This window comes from Mauremys mutica, chromosome 23 (genome assembly GCF_020497125.1).
Source record: "Mauremys mutica isolate MM-2020 ecotype Southern chromosome 23, ASM2049712v1, whole genome shotgun sequence".
Classification (NCBI taxonomy): Eukaryota; Metazoa; Chordata; order Testudines; family Geoemydidae; genus Mauremys; species Mauremys mutica.
Genome location: NC_059094.1, coordinates 17,562,174 through 17,581,924, shown reverse-complemented (window position 1 = coordinate 17,581,924; position 19,751 = coordinate 17,562,174). Strand labels below are relative to the sequence as shown.

At 59.7% G+C, this 19,751-nt stretch overlaps 1 protein-coding gene across 6 annotated transcripts in view; it reads left to right on the top strand.

Moving 5' to 3' along the window:
• The window catches only part of DLGAP3 (DLG associated protein 3), a 121,847-nt gene extending 102,200 nt beyond the window's left edge, over positions 1–19,647 (top strand). For 5 of the 6 annotated variants that reach the window (XM_044997734.1, XM_044997736.1, XM_044997739.1 and 2 more), the window contains 9 exons: positions 4,300–4,505; positions 6,510–6,624; positions 8,828–9,062; positions 10,172–10,512; positions 11,113–11,198; positions 14,530–14,957; positions 15,314–15,405; positions 15,760–15,903; positions 18,820–19,647. In XM_044997734.1, coding sequence (XP_044853669.1) covers positions 4,300–4,505; positions 6,510–6,624; positions 8,828–9,062; positions 10,172–10,512; positions 11,113–11,198; positions 14,530–14,957; positions 15,314–15,405; positions 15,760–15,903; positions 18,820–19,038 — 1,866 coding nt within the window. In that variant the 3' untranslated portion in view covers positions 19,039–19,647. The remainder of the gene's footprint in view (positions 1–4,299; positions 4,506–6,509; positions 6,625–8,827; positions 9,063–10,171; positions 10,513–11,112; positions 11,199–14,529; positions 14,958–15,313; positions 15,406–15,759; positions 15,904–18,819) is intronic. The other variant, XM_044997740.1, reaches the window with a different exon arrangement.
• Positions 19,648–19,751: the final 104 nt, after the last annotated feature.

Here is a 19,751-nt window from a genome sequence, read left to right as displayed (position 1 = left end):
GTTTGGGACCTTTCAGCGGCTACAAGGAGTTACTAGTGACAGCTTGGCGACAGGGTCACGCCTGGCGCCATGTGTTTAAAAGGCCGAGATGGCTGGTCTGGCAGAGCCCTGGGAGGATTACAGGTTCGGTCCCTGCACACGGCCTTGTGCTCCCACGGGCCTCCCCGGAGCAGGGTCTGGGCATGCACCTTTCAGCCCCTCCTCAGCATTGTCCCCTCCCCTAGTCGATTGTAGGAGGAGAGCATAGAGAAGGGGACTTGAGGGCATCGCCAGACGATACCCCTTGGGGATGGGTGTTAAATACTGAGGACACAAATTCAAGCCCTGGGTTTCCTATGACTGGCTGGTGGCGTAGCGCCCCCTAGTGCCGTGCTGGGGAGCTGGCTCCGTGCTGCGGCCGAGGGAAGCCCCCCGCCTCTTGCTGAACTCTTCCTGCGTCTGCCTGAGTCTTCCCTGCAGCAGGGGCTCAGAGCAGAGCTATCAGTTGCTGGCTGGGTGCTGTGGGGAGTAACTGTCTGCTTCCCTGTTCGCCTGAATCACCCAGCCTGCTCTTCTGATTAACTAATGGGAGGGGTGGTGCTGGGGGTCATTGTGCTTCTGGGAACAGGACTGGCTCTTTGATGGCAGCTCCCCTGTGGCTGGGGAAGGACGAACACTGAGCTTTGTAGGCCCTTGAGGGTCTGTCTACCCTGCACACTGAGCCCGGGCTCTGACCCAGGTTTGAGCTGCAGCCCCCCTTCCGTCCACACACAAATCAGTCTGACTCGGGACTGCCAGCACTCGGGACCCGGGTCCTAGGATCCTGCTGGAGGGTGAGTCTGAGTCCGAGGCCCACTGAGACTTGGTCCAACTGTCATTTTGCAGTGTGGACAGCTCAAGCTGCAGCCTAGTCAGGTGGTCTGGGCAGTGCAGTATGGACGTGTTAGCAGGTCTGTGAGACCTGGGTCCTGCAATTGTAAAACCAGGTTCATAATGCAGCGTGGACGCTCCGAGTCCCCGGGCCGGGCCCCGCGGACCCCGGCTCACAACGCGGCGTGGCCGCTCCGAGTCCCCGGGCCGGGCCCCGCGGACCCCGGCTCACAACGCGGCGTGGCCGCTCCGAGTCCCCGGGCCGGGCCCCGCGGACCCCGGCTCACAACGCGGCGTGGCCGCTCCGAGTCCCCGGGCCGGGCCCCGCGGACCCCGGCTCACACCGCGCCGTGGCCGCTCCGAGTCCCCGGGCCGGGCCCCGCGGACCCCGGCTCACAACGCGGCGTGGCCGCTCCGAGTCCCCGGGCCGGGCCCCGCGGACCCCGGCTCACAACGCGGCGTGGCCGCTCCGAGTCCCCGGGCCGGGCCCCGCGGACCCCGGCTCACAACGCGGCGTGGATGCTCCGAGTCCCCGGGCCGGGCCCCGCGGACCCCGGCTCACAACGCGGCGTGGATGCTCCGAGTCCCCGGGCCGGGCCCCGCGGACCCCGGCTCACAGCGCGGCGTGGCCGCTCTGAGTCCCCGGGCCGGGCCCCGCGGACCCCGGCTCACAAAGCCGAGGGGACGGGCCGAGTCCCCGGGCCGGGCCCCGCGGACCCCGGCTCACAACGCGGCGTTGACGCTCCGAGTCCCCGGGCCGGGCCCCGCGGACCCCGGCTCACAATGCGGCGTGGATGCTCCGAGTCCCCGGGCCGGGCCCCGCGGACCCCGGTTCACAACGCGGCGTGGCCGCTCCGAGTCCCCGGGCCGGGCCCCGCGGACCCCGGTTCACAACGCGGCGTGGATGCTCCGAGTCCCCGGGCCGGGCCCCGCGGACCCCGGCTCACAATGCGGCGTGGATGCTCCGAGTCCCCGGGCCGGGCCCCGCGGACCCCGGTTCACAACGCGGCGTGGCCGCTCCGAGTCCCCGGGCCGGGCCCCGCGGACCCCGGTTCACAACGCGGTGTGGATGCTCCGAGTCCCTGGGCCGGGCCCCGCGGACCCCGGTTCACAACGCAGTGTGGATGTACCCTGAGGGGGCCCTTGTCAGGCATGAGGACTCAGCCGAGAGCGAGCCCAGCTGGAGGCTGCGTGTTACTCATCTCTGGACCAGCACGAGGCTGAATGGCTCTTTCCTGCAGCTTTGTTCCCTGTTGGCTTTGCTCTCCCCAGTCTTCCCACAATGCCTGGCGGACCAGCGCCTTGATGTTTGCGATTAGAGGAGAGTCGGGCTGTAATAGCCTTGTCCTCCAAAGGCACAAAGCAAAAAGGCTTTTCTTTAAAAAAGGGAAGGGATTCTGCCAGCGGCTGCAGCCGGCTCCTGAGCCGCCGGGGCCTCCAGCTCTGCACATCCCAGCCCCGGTGCTCCTGCTAATCACAGCCAAACAAACAATGAGAAGGAGCCGTGGTCCTTGGCTCTCAGACGTAGACAAAGCCCCAAAGGCCTGATCAATGAGCTCCCAGCTCTAACGAGGAGAAAACAGAACAACGGGGGCGGCCAGGAGAGAGGCGGTTTGTGAAAATGCATCTTCATCCTTCTTCACGGCGTCCTTTGCTGGATCTCTCTGTCTCCGTATAGGGCCCAGCACCTCACCCACGTTCATGGGCCCCGTGGCGGGAGGGGAGTGTCACCATTCTCCCCCTATGGAACTGGGGTGCAGAGAGACTCACCCAAGGGCAAACACAAAGCTTGTGGCGTCCCAGTTCGGAGCTTTAGCCACAAAGCCATGCTGCTTCTGAGAGCCCCGGAGAATGTGCTCACACACGGCGGCACCTATACATCGAAGGCCTAGGTAGCAGCAGCTCAAGATTTCCACCTGACATCCCACCGCTCCCTGCTAATGTCCTGCAGCCCCTGACTAGAGAGTGCCCAAGCTGGGGACAGATTCTGCTCCTTACAGCTCTGTCCAGGCCCTGGGCTATCTCCAGCCTTGGATTCCCAGTGCAGCCCTTCAGGAGTCCTCCCCAGGCCTGCTCTGTAGCGTGCACCTCACAGACCCTTGCAGAGCTCCCTGGCTCCCGAAGTGCAACCCCCAGAGCCTACATTCCCCAGCTCCAGCCCTGCCACCGCACCCCCTCCGCCGGCCTGCTCCCCTGCACACACGTGCCTCTTGCACAGCCAGCGTTGCTCTCCCAGAGGCAAAGCAGAAGTCGCCTCCGACTGAGGCCTTCCAGTCTGAAGGGAAAACAGACTCTGCCTTCAGCTCACAAATGGCTCTTGGGCCAGATCCAGGAGTTTCCACCTGTGCTGCTGTCGGAGGAGCATGATTGAAAAATCAGGCCTGCAGGCGTGTGTGTCCCGCGCCCCTCGTGGGGCCAGGCTTCCCAGCTCTTAGCTGAGCAACGCTGCTGTTTGTTTCGCACCACTTAGCACAGATTGGAAAAATGTAAATGATCTGCCTTCCTAACGAGCGCATCAGCACCGGGCCTTCCCCTCCTGCCATTGGCCCAGCTCCAGCCTCTCCATGGTAGAGGTGCCTGGACCGCGCTGCGAACGGGGAGGAGGGCCTGTGTGTGTTGGCACGTGTGCGTGTGAGATCTCTGGGGCCAGATCCTGTCTGTGTGCTGATCCGTTTCTGCCACCCTGGGTCTGAGAGGAGGCCTGGGCAGGAGCCAGCCCAGCGCTCTGGGGAATCCCAGCAGGGTTGCCGCACCCTGGTGTCATTCCAAGGGACGGGAGATACTTTGGGCCAAATCTTGTCCCCAGTTACACTGGTGTAAATCCACAGCAACTCCACTGGCTTTAGCAGAGCTACTCTGGATTTACACCCCTGAGTCAGCCTTTGCGCACCACTCCATGCTGCGGTGTGGGAACCGGATGCCCTGGCTGGTCTGTGGGGCCAGGAAGGGCCACATTCGGCGCTCGTGCTGCTGTAAATCTGGGCCGTCTCCACTGGGCTTCACTGGAGTCACTCCAGTTTTGCGTAGGAGGGAGCAGAACTGCTCTCCCAAGATGCAATGGGGCGGTGGGTCTCACTCTTCCACTTAGACATGTGGGCAGAGCAGGAGGTTGGCTGCTGTTCAGCAGCGCCCCGCAGCCTTGGGGACCACTGGACTAAGCGGTTCCTTCGGGCTCTCTAGCTTCTCTGTCCTAGCGTAGCGGCTCCCCAGTGTCCTCCCCTGGACTGTGCAGCCATGGGCTGGATGGCTGAGTCTGGCCGGATGGGGGGGGGTCATGTGGGGTCACAGCCCCCCCCCAGATTTCTACCAGGAACCTCCACTGCACACCACCAGAACCTTCAAATTGTGCCCCCCCCATCAACTGTTCCGTGTCATCTCTGTCCCCACATCCGCTCCACTGCCCCAGGCTCCCTGACCCAACCCCTCTCCATGGGGCTCTCCTCACTGCAGGTGCCGCAGGATGAGTGGAGCAGCTACCCAGCGGTGGGGAAGGACGGCGAGATCCCCTGCCGGCGGATGCGGAGCGGCAGCTACATCAAGGCCATGGGGGACGACGACAGCGGCGACTCGGAGGCCAGTGCCAAGGTGTCTCCCAAGGGCTTGTTCCGGCGAGATGGCTACCGCCGCTCCTCCAGCGTAGACCAGGCCAGGACTAAGTAAGAGAGGGCCTGAGAGGCCAGGCCGGCTCTGAACCGCCTCTGGGGATGCAGGCTTGGAGAGGGGCAGGGAGGTGGGGCTTGGGGAGAGGATTTTGGAGGATGTGGGTGCAGGGGTGGGGGAGGGATGGTTGGGGGAGGATATTGGGGAGGTGGGTGCAAGGTGGGGGAGGGATGGTTGGGGGAAGATATTGGGGAGGTGGGTGTAGGGTGGGGGAGAGATGGTCTGGGGAGGATGTTGGGGTGGTGGGTGAAGAGACTTGGGGGTTGCTTTACTTAGGCTTTAGTGAGAGGTGGATTCCAAGGGTTCTCTGGCAGGGAATTCAGGCTAAAATACACAGTTAATTTAGTTTTTTAAATGAAACTCCATAAATCCATGGATTTCAGCAACCTTCCCACGTATCCCACCCCCCTGCAGATTTGTAACCTAAATATCCTAGGCTCAGGTTAGTGCAGGGATCTTTGAGAATGAAACTGACCAGCCTTACAAGATTCTACTCCCCTGTTGTATTCATTCATTATTATGTGCACTAAGGTAGTGCCCAAAAACCCAGATAGCGACTGCACCCCATTGTGCTAGGTGCTGCACATACCCATCAAAGGAGGAAGTCCTTGCCCTGTAGATCTTTGTCTGGGAGCGCGGGGCATGGGGGAGAATTTCCAGGCAATTTATATCTTTCAGTTTTCTTTGTCCTCCATGAGTGCTGGCAAGTAGATTTTGCACTGGGAGGTGGTCAGTTTTGCAGGGCTGCCATAAACAAGAAATGCAGAGGACCCAGGTTTTCAGAAACGCTTGTTCAAAACGTCCATGGGTTTGATTGCGTGGCTCTGCTCGATGTGCGCACAGATGATATCCAGCTTACGTGGACATTTGCGTGTGCAACTACTGCAGCTTCATTTGCACATAAGAGCCTGATCCTGTGCTCGGATCAGTGGGCACAGGCCTAGTTCAGGAAGGCTCGGTGTGGGTGCAGGGTGCACATGAGGGGATCTGATTGCAGGATCGGGCCTTAAGTGCACAAGTGTCTGGGCATTTTTGTGCATGCAGATCTGTGAAACCAGGACAGTGAGTGAAACCCCAAAGTTTAAAATAAACTGTATTGGGATTCAGAGAAAGTTTGAACTGTTTGTCTCTCTAAGGGTTGGGTCTTATCTATGCTGGGATTTTAGCCACTGCTGAAAACCCCTGGCTAAGAGGGATGCAAACACAGTTTGCACCACCACAGGGGGATTTCACATTGGTGCAATTTATCTCTGTTGCAGGAATGGGGCAGGGAAAAGAGGAGGGTTACTGGGGTAAACTGCAATAGTGCAAATCATGCTGCAGTGTTTAGACTAGGGGTTTGCGCTGGCATAAATTGTAGCGCACTGGTGAAAACAGTGTTTGTATTAAGAGTTTGCACTAGTGTCAATTATGCTGGACTGGTGCAACTTGTGTTTAAACTCGAGGTTTGCACCATTGCACATTGCACTAGAGTGGTGTAAATCAGGCCTGCAGTAGGAGTTTGCACAGTTGCAGATTGCACCGGGCTGGTGTACATTGTGCTGTGTTGAGGGGGGTCACATCAGTCCCTGTGTCGATGTGGCTGTAGTGCTCTCAAGCGTTGGTGGCCCAGGTAAGGACACACCTGCTGGTTAACCTGCTCTGCTTCTCTCACTGGTGTTGCCCCTTTGCCAGCCCCACACTGCCACCGTGGGTCTGCTGCCTGCCCTGCTTATCAGCACCTCCCTCTGCTGTGGGGGTGCGTGATGTTCTGTGAGCCCAGCCTAGCCCAGCAAGGGCTCTGGGAATCCCCTCCTTGCTCCGGGGCTGTCTGGGGAGATTGTAGAGGTGGTGGTGAGCTCGCGTTGGGATGGCGGGCAGGGACAATGATCTGCCAGGTTCAGGGGGCGGCAGCAGCAGCAGCTGCAGACAGGAGCCTAGTCACTGGGCTGTTTCCAAATGCTCTGCTTGAACGTGTTGCTTTTGGTCCGAATCCTTTTTCCCCCACTGTCTCTCATTAGGTTTGCAAGTAGGCACTATTCTGATTCATATATCTGTAACTGTCCCAGCTGCTGCACCCCGCCCAGAATGCACCCTCGGGGACAGGGCTACGGACGCTCCTTCACCACTGGCCAGGTAAGGTGGGCAGTGCCCGTCGCTGCGCCTGGCTCTCGTGCCCTGTGCTGTGCCCTCAGTTGCTGGAGTTCATACGCTCGGCCCGGGGGCAGGGGGCGGATGGTGTTTGGATGGACTCAGCACCCACCATGGGGCTGGATTATCCTAAGAGCCCAGCTCCCACTTGGGCTCCGGAATGAGTGGCTGGAGCTGAGGAGAACTCTGCACGCTAGGGGCTGAGTGGAGCCATCTGGAGCTGGGCATCAGACTCAAGGTTCCCAAGTGGCAGCAGCGTTTGAGACGTGGGACGGGTCTGGCTGCTCTCCATTGACCCTTCTGTGCCACATGGATACCTGACCCCGGGCTAGTCCCACCCACCCCTGCATTGCATGGGCTAATCTGCAGCATGGGGATGCTGATTCCTGGGGAGGCGGCAGGCTTCCCTGCATGCACCAGCGACGCTCTGCCCCTTCCCCACAATGGCTCTGCTTCTGCTCCCCGTCTGGCCAGCACTGTCCTTGCTCTGCTCATAGGGTCCCGCAGAGCGCGGTCTGCACGCTGCCGGCCTGTCCTCCGCAGCCCTGCCTGGGCCGGCCATGACCCTCCCATTGATGGCCATGCAGAGTGCTCTCATGTCTTCCCAGGGGCTTGACTAGCCACAAGAGGCCCCTGGGTTCAGCAGGCGGCTCTCGTTCTTGGCCCCTCCTCTCTGCTCCCAGCATAGATTGTTCATCTGCCCCTCCTTCTGCATGCATGTTAGCCCCAGGGAATGGTGCCCCACTTGCAGCCCGGACAGTGGCCAGGTAAGCTGCTCAGGCTGCCCTTCCAAAGTGCTACAATCTTGAGTCCCTCCAGAATTGGTGAGGGGATTTCAGTGTCCGGGGCCCTTTCACTTTCTGGCCTCTCTGCCAAGCTGAGCTCCACGTTTTTCGCCAGCTGAGGTTTTCTCTCCCACTGATACATCTCGTAGAAGGCATCAAATGAGCACTAGGTGCTAATGACTTTGGAGGACACTAGTGACTTGAGCTGGATTAAAACCAACAACCTAGTAGTGCAGGGCTCCCCTGTCCCATCTTACCATCTCCCCGAGCCATCCAGCCCCAAAGAGGAACCTTAGTGTAGTGCTGGGAGAATTCAGAGTTGGTTTGGATAAGCTTCCCTAAAAGTTTGGAAGCTTCTCTGAACCTCTTGGTTGTGCCAGGCCTGGCTGGTAACATCTAGCGAAGAGCTTGTCTCTCCCATAATCCCGGTGCTGCTTCTCCCAGTGCTGCCCAGACAGACTTCGCCTCCCCTCAACAATGGGTTTGAATTTTGGGTGACTGTCTCAGTGCTGCGTTTCCCCAGCGAACACCAGGGCCCCCTGTAGTCACTGTGCTGCACACCAGGGCCCGGCACCAGGATTTGGGCAGTGATGTCTGCCTGCTCTCTGACAACAGCAGAGGTAGAGAGACCACCTAGGTGCTCCAGGGACATGCTGCAATGGATGGAAACCTTGACTGGGAGTCGCCTCCCCCCCCGGTGGGTCACAGCTGGGCTCCAGGCAGCACCTGCACTGAAATAAAGCCCGGCATGATCAGTCGGACCTTTCCCTCATGGCAGAGTCTCAGAGGAGGTAGCTGCCTGGTACCAAGGCTCAAGAGCTGCAGCAGAGGGGAGAGGCCCTGGCAGTTGGTGGGAGCTTGGCAATGGGACCGGCAGACTTTCCTCTCTAGGTCGCTGAGTCAAATCCAGCCAGGGGCACGGGAACAATTGGCATCTTGGCAGCCTGTGTGCAGTGAGTTTGGTGGGTCTCGGTCGACTTCCCAGTGGACAGACGTCCACCTCAGCAAAGTCAGCGTGTGCCATGTTGACTGGCAGGCTCAGCAGAGGCCAGGCATTGCTTGGAGTGTGGGGACCGAGCGCCCATCTTGCCCCTCCAGAGGGAGCTCCATAGGGGGCAGGGTGAGGGCAGCGGCTGGATCTGCATTGCTCTGCCTAGTGAAGCCCCAGGGTCCCCCGCTGGCTGGAGTCGAAGGGTCTAGGTGACTAGGGAGGGGTGGATGCAGGGCCCTCACTGTGCTGGCCATATCAATATCACCTCTAGCCCTGGAGCCACCAGCGGAGGCCAGGGCGAGTGGTTCTCTGTAGCCCCTCTGGTATTTCCATGGAGGATGGCGCTGGGGGTGGGGGCGCTGGACCCCGTCAGAGCTGCCCAGGCCCCTCATCTGCCCCACTCTCCCCTCAGATCAACGAGGAGCTGAACCACCAGTTTGAGGCGGTCTGCGAGTCCGTCTTTGGCGAGGTGGAGTCCCAGGCCGTGGAGGCGCTGGACCTGCCTGGCTGCTTCCGCATGCGGAGCCACAGCTACCTGCGGGCCATCCAGGCGGGCTGCTCCCAGGACGACGACTGCCTCTCGCTCTTCTCCATGGCCGTCCCGCCCAGACCAGCCATCACCAGCAGCATCCTGAAGCCCAGCACCTGTGAGTCCCAGCCCCTGCTCCCCGGGACCCTTCACTCGTACAGGGATGGGTGGGGAATCCTGCTGGGACCCAGAGGGACCTCACACCCACTCCAGCCCCTTCCCACAGAGGGACCTCCTGCCAGCCCCTCCCTCTTCCCACAGAGGGACACCCCGGACCAGCCTCTCCCCCTTCCCACAGAGGGACCTCCTGCCAGCCCCTCCCTCTTCCCACAGAGGGCCCCCACACCAGCCTCTCCCCTTCCCACATAGGCACCCCCCTGCCAACCCCTTCCCATAGAGGGACTTCCCCCACTTCCTCATAGAGGGACCTGCTCACCTACCTCCCCCTTCCCAGAGATGGCACCCAGTGGGCTCACCACTCCAGCTTCCCACTGCCGCACTTTGCCACCATCTTGAACGGCTTTCTGGGATGCCCTCCAAGGGCCAGGCTAAGCTGCCCATGGGCTCACCCGCCGTGAGGCTGCGGGTGCTGCCAGCCCCAGGGCAGCTCTCTGGCCGGCTGGAAACATCAGCCTCACTGAGGTGGCATCTCATGTGGCCGGCACTGGGGGGAGACTAAGAATGTCCGACTGGGCGTCGCTCCAGCCAGCCAACACCCCTGTCTGTCTGTCCCCTGTCTGTCTGTCCATCAGTCCTCCTGCCTGGTCTCCACCTTCCTCTCTGCATTTATTTCGGGTTTCCCCTCCTCTCTTCCTGTCTTTCTCCTTCTCTCTTTTCTCTCTCCCTTTTTCGGCCTGCCTGCCTGCCTCGTGACTTGTGCAGCACAAGAGCACACTGATCTTCCCTCTCATTTGAGGGTCGTCTGGTCCCTTTGGGTTTAGTGGACAAATTGGCCAAGCAGCCAGTCCAAAAGCAAACAAAACTTTTATGCCCCTCGCCACAAGCTCACAGTTAACTGGCAGGGCGGGTGGGGTGTGCAACCTTTGGTGGTGCAGCAACGTAGGGCCAATTCCTCGGCTGGTGTAAATGGGCCCGACTTCAGTAGTGCTAGGCCTGGCACCCCGTGGGGAAGCCAGAGGAAGAGGCGGAATTGGCTGGCGTTCGCGTTCGGAAATGAGAACGTGTCTTTCTCCTGTGACTTCTTATCGTGTGCCTCTCCCACAACAGCCTTCAGTTACAGAAAAGCGCCGCCTCCCCTCCCTCCAGGAATCAAAGCCAAGCCCCTGATCTCAGTCACGGCACAGAGCAGCACTGAGTCCACCCATGAGAGCTACCTCCCCAGCGAGGTCTCCCGGAGCCCCTCGTGGTCCAAAGACGCCGCGGCTCGCTGCAACTCCACGGAGAGCTTGGAGAACTCCAAGGTGACGGCCATCTCCTTGGATCTGCCTCCCGTCCAGCCCCGGGGCTCTCCCAAGCCGTCCACACTCATCATCAAGGCCATCCCGGGCCGGGAAGAGCTGAGGAGCTTGGCACGGCAGAGGAAATGGCGCCCGTCCATCGGAGTTCAGGTAAGTGTCGCTCTCCCCTGGCTCCCCGGAGCCTCCCAGTGTTGAACCTGGGCCTAAGCCCATCTGGATCCAGCTGCCAATGCTGAACAGTAGCCCTATGACTCAGGGCTTCCTGGAGACCCCAGCACTGGCACTTCCAGGCTTGGCAAGTGGGGCTCTGTGCAGGGTCCCAATGCATGGTGGCTCGCCTCCCATTCAGCCATCCCATCTCTTACCCTCAGCTCCAGACCAAGGTCTCACCACTACGACCTGGCTTTGCAGCCATTGCCAAGACCTGTTGCAAGCGGCATCATGTCTGCATGAAATGGTCTTGCCAACAGGCAGTGGCAGCACAGGGTTCCTTCCTGCCACGGCCCCCCACCATACCTAATCCTTGACCAACAGGGCGAGAGGGGACTCCAGTCTCCATGGCCCTTCATCTTCGTGTTGGAAGCTCCTGGAGCTGCCTGGCCATTGCTTTCGTCAGCGCTTTGTTTCTCTGGCTTTCCCACTGCCGCACCGCTGCATCTGCTGACGGAAATTAAAAAGCATGAGTCTATTGCGCCCAAGGCTGTGCAGCGATTCTTCCCCGACATGCTCTCCCTCTGATCACCACCGCAGGTTGAGACTATATCTGATTCCGACACAGAAAGCAGGAGCCAGAGGGAATTCCACTCCATCGGGGTGCAAGTGGAGGAAGACAAAAGGTACAGCTGGTTAAATGCAGCTTTTATCGCTCCATCCCTCCAGGAGCAGGGCTTAGCACAGCCGCCGTGCCGGCTTGATTGTATTCACACAATCCCTCCCCCAAACTAAACATTCCTAACGTGCGCCTCTTCTGAGCATCCCAAGAGCTCGGCAGCTTCTTGTGCGGACTGCTAAGTACAGCTGTGTTTCCTCGCTAGCTCATAAATCAGTGGGCAATGCAGGCAGCAGCTGGGCAAGCTTCCCTGTGCAACATGCCTCATCCCTGACCTGATGTCATCCTAGGGATGAGTAGGTAGGTCGGTCAGACTCTGGACCATTAAGCTGCTTGGTCGGTCAGCTGTCAAAGAAGGTGCTGATTGTGATGAGCAGGGAGGTTGTGCTGTGGGCACTCGTCCGCTGCAAAATGGATGGAGGCCCAGCAAACTCATGTCACACAGGTCAGCAAGTCGTCACAACTTTTGCTCACTCCTAATAGATTCACATCTGCACCCAAGAGGCCAGAGGCTCTGGTACCCTGTTAGGGCCCCCTCCTGAGCCGCTCACTTTCTTATCAGCACGTTTGTTACCCTGGGGCCCTGATTGGTTTGCCAGAACACCAGCTGCAAAGCATGTGTTGACCTACACGCTGGGCTGGTACTGAGGGATTTGCAGCTGTCTGAATTCCCTCTTGCTGCAGATGTGAGCAGTGACTCTGGGATTGATCCCCATGGGATGTGTTGTGCCTGCAGATCAGCAGCTTCTTATCTGCCTGTGGTTCTGAGCCAGATCTGGGGTTCAGTTCTGGGGTTTTGGATCTGCCCATCACAGAGCCCCCGGTTCTGATCCGGAACTGGAAGTTCGGTTCTGTAGGGTCTGTCTGAGGCCATCAGTGCCTGGGCCTGGGGCTGAGCAAGGCTGTGGTGTGAAGTAGCTGTGACTCAGCTGCTCAGACGAAGAAGCTGAGATGCCGAGTGGAATCCAGTTGAGACCCCCAGAGATGGCCGCCAAAGGGGCCCTTCACGTGGACCACTGGGGCTTGTCCAGCTCTGACCCAAGCCCCTCCTCTCAGAGAGACAGCGCCTCAGAGGCTGGGCTATTCTGGACCTGCTTGTTCACCCTCCCTGCCTCCCCACTCCTTCCGGCCCACGGCCGAGTCACTGAGGACGAGGCGTCTGAGGGGAACTTTCCAATGTTCCTTCTCTTTGCTTAACAAGGGGCCTGAGCGCGTGTTCCTCTCCCCGTCCTTCAGCATCCATCCAGGGCCCGTTACCATAGAAACAGACGAGCCTGCGCAAGCAGGAGAGAAGGCATTGAAATGAGGGAACAGGAGGAAGCGGCTGTTAGCGGCTGTCCCCACGGACAGCCAGGAGCTCAAGAGCTTGTGAGCCTCCGCAGCTCCTCCGGAACGGGAGCCAGCGCGGCCCCTCGCTCTGCTCCAGCAAGGGGAGCGGTGTCCGGCGGGGCAGGGTGGGGAGGGCTGGGGTCACACTGCAGAGGGGCAGCGCAGTCCCAGTGCGTGGGGCTTACAGTCAGTGAGCTCCGAACTAGGGGTTCACTCCAGCTGGGCGGGTTTCCTTAGACCCTCCTCCCGCCCCCCCCCCCACTACTCCAGCTCCAGGCTCCCCCCCACAGCTCTGCTGATGCCCTTCGATCCTGACCCGCAGCCCCCTGTTATCCCAGTCCTGGGGCCCCTGCAGCTCTGCCGATGCCCTTCCACCCTGACCCCCAGCCCCCTGTTATCCCAGTCCTGGAGCCCCTGCAGCTCTGCCGATGCCCTTCGATCCTGACCCCCAGCCCCCTGTTATCCCAGTCCTGCGGCCCCTGCAGCTCTGCCGATGCCCTTCGATCCTGACCCCCAGCCCCCTGTTATCCCAGTCCTGGGGCCCCTACAGCTCTGCCGATGCCCTTCCACCCTGACCCCCAGCCCCCTGTTATCCCGGTCCTGGGGCCCCTGCAGCTCTGCCGATGCCCTTCCACCCTGACCCCCAGCCCCCTGTTATCCCAGTCCTGGGGCCCCTGCAGCTCTGCCGATGCCCTTCGATCCTGACCCCCAGCCCCCTGTTATCCCAGTCCTGCGGCCCCTGCAGCTCTGCCAATGCCCTTCGATCCTGACCCCCAGCCCGTTATCCCAGTCCTGGGGCCCCTGCAGCTCTGCCGATGCCCTTCCACCCTGACCCCCAGCCCCCTGTTATCCCAGTCCTGGAGCCCCTGCAGCTCTGCCGATGCCCTTCGATCCTGACCCCCAGCCCGTTATCCCAGTCCTGGAGCCCCTGCAGCTCTGCCGATGCCCTTCCACCCTGACCCCCAGCCCCCTGTTATCCCAGTCCTGGAGCCCCTGCAGCTCTGCCGATGCCCTTCGATCCTGACCCCCAGCCCCCTGTTATCCCAGTCCTGGAGCCCCTGCAGCTCTGCCGATGCCCTTCGATCCTGACCCCCAGCCCCTGTTATCCCAGTCCTGGGGCTCCTGCAGCTCTGTCGATGCCCTTCGATCCTGACCCCCAGCCCCCTGTTATCCCAGTCCTGGAGCCCCTACAGCTCTGCTGATGCCCTTCCATCCTGACCCCCAGCCCCTGTTATCCCAGTCCTGGGGCTCCTGCAGCTCTGTCGATGCCCTTCGATCCTGACCCCCAGCCCCCTGTTATCCCAGTCCTGGAGCCCCTGCAGCTCTGCTGATGCCCTTCCACCCTGACCCCCAGCCCCCTGTTATCCCGGTCCTGGAGCCCCTGCAGCTCTGTCGATGCCCTTCGATCCTGACCCCCAGCCCCCTGTTATCCCAGTCCTGGGGCCCCTGCAGCTCTGCCGATGCCCTTCCACCCTGACCCCCAGCCCCGGTTATCCCAGTCCTGGGGCCCTGCAGCTCTGCCGATGCCCTTCTACCCTGACCCGCAGCCCCCTGTTATCCCAGTCCTGGGGCCCCTGCAGCTCTGCCGATGCCCTTCGATCCTGACCCCGCAGCCCCCTGTTATCCCAGTCCTGGGGCCCTGCAGCTCTGCCGATGCCCTTCCACCCTGACCCCCAGCCCCCTGTTATCCCAGTCCTGGGGCCCCTGCAGCTCTGCCGATGCCCTTCCACCCTGACCCCCAGCCCCCTGTTATCCCAGTCCTGGGGCTCCTGCAGCTCTGCCGAAGCCCTTCGATCCTGACCCCCAGCCCCTGTGATCCCAGTCCTGGGGCCCTGCAGCTCTGCCGATGCCCTTCCACCCTGACCCCCAGCCCGTTATCCCAGTCCTGGGGCCCTGCAGCTCTGCCGATGCCCTCCTGCTGTGGTTTGAATGCTTTGCAATGCTTCTGCTGCCCCTGCTGTGGGAAGACGAGTCTGTCCCCATACCCCCCTTTATCTCCCTGTCCCCAGGAGGGCCCGGTTCAAGCGCTCAAACAGCGTGACGGCCGGCGTGCAGGCAGACCTGGAGCTGGAAGGCTTCACGGGCCTGTCGGTGGCCACAGAGGACAAGGCCTTGCAGTTCGGGCGGCCCTTCCACCGGCACTCCTCAGAGCCAGACGCGTCCAGCCGGCAGTACTCGGTGTTCAAGACGGTGCACACGCAGGGCCAGTGGGCTTACCGGGAGGACTACCAGATGCAGTATGACACCGTGGAGGTGCCCCGGCGGGACTCCTGGATAGACAGGGGCTCCCGCAGCCTCCCCGACTCTGGCAGGGCCTCTCCATGCCACCGGGACGGGGAGTGGTTCATTAAGCTACTGCAGGCTGAGGTGGAGAAGATGGAAGGCTGGTGCCAGCAGATGGAGCGGGAGGCCGAGGACTACGACCTGCCGGAGGAGAGTGAGTCCAGATGGGGATGTGAGACTGGAAGGGGGGTGCAGGGCACCCCAGGATTCCCCTATGGCTGGGGGCGGGCGGGGGCTGGAGTCTTGCTTAGCATCCCCCAGCCTGGGGTATCCCCCAAATGCCTCCTGCAGCACAGTGGCCCAGACGTGTGTTGAGTAACGAGTGTATCCCCTTTACTGTGACATGGTGCCATCTGGCTCCATCTGGTTAAGAAGGCTGGGCTTAGTGGCAAGAAATACTTTCCAGGGCTCGTGATGGCACATCCCTGGAGCTGGGAGGGGCTTGGGGGGAGGTAATCAAACCACATGTCATTAGCAAATTCCTCACCCGTTCTCTGTGTGTCTTACCAGTTCTGGAGAAGATCCGGAGCGCCGTGGGCAGCACCCAGCTCCTGATGTCCCAGAAGGTGCAACAGTTTTTCCGACTCTGCCAGCAGAACATGGTGAGCACCTCCTCCTTCCTTATGGGTTTTCCAGGGATGTGTTCTGTCCGACGGGCAACTGGGCTGAGGCGGCAGCAGGTCCCCGGGGGTCTGAAGCAGATACGTGACACTCTGCACAGCTGGCGATGGTTCCATTGGAGATGCTACCCGAAGGGTTGGAGGCTCACCCCAGCCCCCTTAAGGCTGCATCCAAGGTACTATAGGGAATAAATGGCCCTTTAAATCCATTAAGGCCCAGACAGCCCAACTCTGCTCCTCATCAGCTTGAGCAGGGAAGTGATGGAAGACCTGGAGTCCTCTGCACCCCATGGTATGTAAGGAGCTAACCCGCCTTGTCTTCTCCCCCTTTGGAAGGACCCTAATGCGTTCCCCATGCCCACCTTCCAAGACCTGGCTGGATTCTGGGACCTCCTGCAGCTGTCCATCGAGGACGTCAGCTTGAAATTCGCGGAGCTTCAGCAGCTCAAGGCCAACGGATGGAAACTCATTGAGCCCAAGGTAGAGGGATCAGACCATGAGTGCCAATTGGCTGAGAAGGGGGGTGGGTGCAGCTAGGGTGCAGGGGTGGGGTAGCTCTCACTTCACAATGCACAAAGTCAGCTTTTGTTGGCTGAACAAAGACAGCAGATGCCATAATGTTACTATGTGAATCCATGGTGCACTCACACCTTGAATATGGTGTCCAGTTCCGGTTGCCCCATTGCAAAAAGCAGATAGTGGAACTGGAAAAGGTTCAGAGAAGGACAACAAAGATGATCAAGGATGTGAGATGGCTTCCTTACGAGGAGAGACCAAAAAGATTAGGGTCCTTCAGCTTAGAAAAGAGATGACTAAGGTGGGATATGCTAGAGGTCTATAAAATCATGAACGGCGTGTAAAAAGTGAGTAGAGAAGTGTTTTATCCTTTCACACAATACAAAAATCTGGGGGTACTCGATGAGATTAAGAGGCAGCAGGTTTAAAACAAATGTAAGGAAGTACTTTTTCACACAATGCACAACTAACCTGTGGAACTCATTGCCAGGGGATGTTGTGAAGGCCAAAAATAGAACTAGATAAAAAAAGAACTGGGTAAGTTCATGGAGGATCAGTCCATCAGGTGGCTCTTAGCCAAGATCATCAGCGATACAAGCCCATACTTTGGATGACTCTCCACCTCTGACTGCCAGCAGACAGGGGTGGATCACTCCATAATTGCCATGTTTTGTACACTCCTCCTGAAGCTCTGGTGTGGGCCACTGTTAGGGACAGGATACTGGGCAAGGTGGACCGTGGTCTGACTCAGTATGACAGCTCTTAGGTTGTTACACGTGGGGCATTGTTAGCCGGTGTATTTGTGGCTTGGCAGAAGAGCCGAGGGTTTGTTGGGGGGGGGGAGGAGCGGGGGGACATAATCGGATCTATTGTGTATATCGCGTGTGGTCCCCATAGCATTCGAGCACCGTCACGCAAAAAGAATGGAGAGAAAGAGAAGAAATGGGTCTGGCTGGAACCAGTGAAGCGCTGAACGGGAGCGCTCTGTCTTGAGGCACTCCAGCAGTTTCCCAGCTCCGGGAGAAAGCTGTGGTCCTTGGCATCTCCAGTGTGTGTGTGGATTACGGAGTGTAGATCCTTCTCTCCTTGCATTGCATCCCTGGTGCTGTTCTCAGCCCCCTCTTGTGGGGAGAAGGGGCAGGCCAGGAAACAGTTAAACCTCGGGCCCCATTGCCTGTCTCAGTAGAGATTAACCTCTTCTTCCCCATTCATTGGTTCATGGGGCTGGGGTGGGGGATGACCAGGACCGGGTTACTGCAGCAGAGGGACAGAGAGGGGCGAGCTGGTGGGAGCCCTGCCAGATTGTGAGCGTGGCCAGGACCTGTTAGCAGAGGCCTAGCCCTTCTGTCCTGAACCTGCCTGCAGATGGAGCCTTTGTGACCCATGGGGAGCGACTCCGCTCAGGGCAGGTGGAGAGTGCAGATACTGCACCCAGCTAGCATGGGTGTAAACAGCAGCGTAGACAGTGAGGCACAACTTAGGTGAGTAGAACAGAGTCCCCCCCACACCTGAACCCCCGGGGTCTACACCCTGTCCGGCTCGCTACATGCCCAAGCAGTGTCTCGCAAGTCCACCCTGCTCTTTTTAGCACTTAGTGTCCCGGTGCCTTTCCCTGCGGCGGGCAGCGTCACATGTAGCGCCTGTCCTCTGCACACCGCCGTTAAGCGCAGACATAGTGTAAGTGAGCTAAAAGTAGTCTCCCCCTTGGCAGAGCCAGCGAGAAGTCGCTGCTGTGCATGTCCCATCCTGGCTTGTGTCTCAGGGACTTCCTAGGGAAAAAGTCGGGGAGATGAGAGATCTATGATCACAGCTACCACCTTCTTTTTCCATGCACACTTCTGCTCGTGAGCTGGCACTGCTGATCAGTGCCAGGCAAAATCAACAGGCATCTTTAGTTACCACTTAAAAAAAACCCCAACCCAAACAAATAGAGCCTTTTTTCTCTCCTGTGTTTTTCACGTACAGCTACGGCGTGTCCTCTGTTTGATGTTATCTTCAAAGGTACAGATATACTCTGTGCACACCCGCACAGCACAGGACAAACCAAAGCAATTCCAGTCCAATCACCTCCTGGCAGCTCTGCCATCCATCACACTGATTCAAACCCTGGTGGAATGTTCCCAAGGTCAAGCACAATCACCAGCCTGTGTCACAGGCAGAAGACGCAGCCCTCGTTTGCCTTGTGTGAACGCAGCGCACAAGAAGCATGTATGCAGGTCCTGGGCTAGATCCTGTGCTGACTTTCAACCCCAGGGACTGCATTCAGCCCCAGGGACCGGTGGAATTGAACGAAGCGTCAGTCAGCACAGAATTTGACCCATTTATTCAGTATAGAGATAGGTACACAGCTGGGGGTATACACGCGCCGACACATGCACTCCAATATGGATGCAGACGTACGCACAAACATTGGGATGCACACACGTATGCAGATGTGCACAGCTGCATGCGGACGTGCAAGCACACATCTGTTTATAGCTGCACATACATGTACGGATTCTTGCAGGTATGAGAGCACATAGACGGGCACCCACTCAAACGTGTGTTCTCTTGCATGGTCTCACACACAGACAGATGTACACACATAGGAACGTGTGCACACAGATGCACAAACACATACACATTTGGATGTGCCCACACAGACACGTGCACACACGTGAATGTGCACGCCCACTGTGCGCACCCTTGCATGGTCTCTCACACAATCATACAGCTGTGCATACATCCACTCCCCCCCGATGAACACAGACACACACACACACACACACGTGCGCACCCCTGTCACATGCAGCCACAGACACACCCTGTCTAAGCCGGCATGTCCAGTGCCTCCCAGAACCCCCTCTAAGCCCCGCTCTGTCTGTCTGTCTGTCTGCGCAGGAAGAGAAGAAGGTCCCTCCCCCAATACCAAAGAAGCCGCCGCGCTCCAAGGTGCACCCGGTGAAGGAGCGCTCCCTGGACTCCGTCGACCGGCAGAGGCAGGAAGCCAGGAAAAGGCTCCTGGCAGCCAAGAGAGCTGCCTCCTTCCGCCAGAACTCAGCCACCGAGAGCGCAGACAGTATCGAGATCTACATCCCCGAGGCGCAGACCAGGCTGTGACCGGAGCCCTGGCTTTTCTACCGCACTGTACAGAGAGTACATAGCTCACTGTGATGGCCGGGGACCCCCCGGGGCAGCTCTCGGCCCACTCACAGCTTCTCGACTTATCGTCTACGATTCATGGATCCGACGGTGAATGAACACGAGCCTGGTTCTGTCCTGCCCTCGTGCCCCTCCCCGTGGGGCAGGGCTCTGCCCACAAGCCCCTTCCTGGCCTCTCCCCAAGCCCCTTGTCTGCCCTGAAGCCTTTTCTGCCCCCCATCTCCCCTCCTTCTTACAGCTCCTTCCTGTCCCTTCCCTGCACCCTCCCTGGTGGCCACCTGTACCCTCCTTTCAGAGCTCTTTGTACCTTGCTCCTTGCAGCCCCCCTCCTCTGTGTGTCCCCCTCTCCTCTCCTCACGCCCCCCTCTTATATTGGAGAGGGAGGAGCCCCCCAGCTCAGCTGATGGGGGGGCAGGCAGGCCCTCCCCTGCACCGCCGTGTGTCCTCCCCCCATGGTCGCGCCACCTTTAACTTCTCCCATTTCCTCAATTCAATGCAAACAAAGCGTCTTGCGGGGGGAAGCGCCGCTGAGCTCCTGCCAAAGTCACCATTCCCGGCCGCCCGGCGGGCCAGCTTCCCTTGCTGGCGGGAGGCTTTGGGCCATGGCGGGCATGAGGGGCAGTCCCTCCACGCACCCCGACCACGGTTCAGTCCCATCCCTGCCTCTCGCT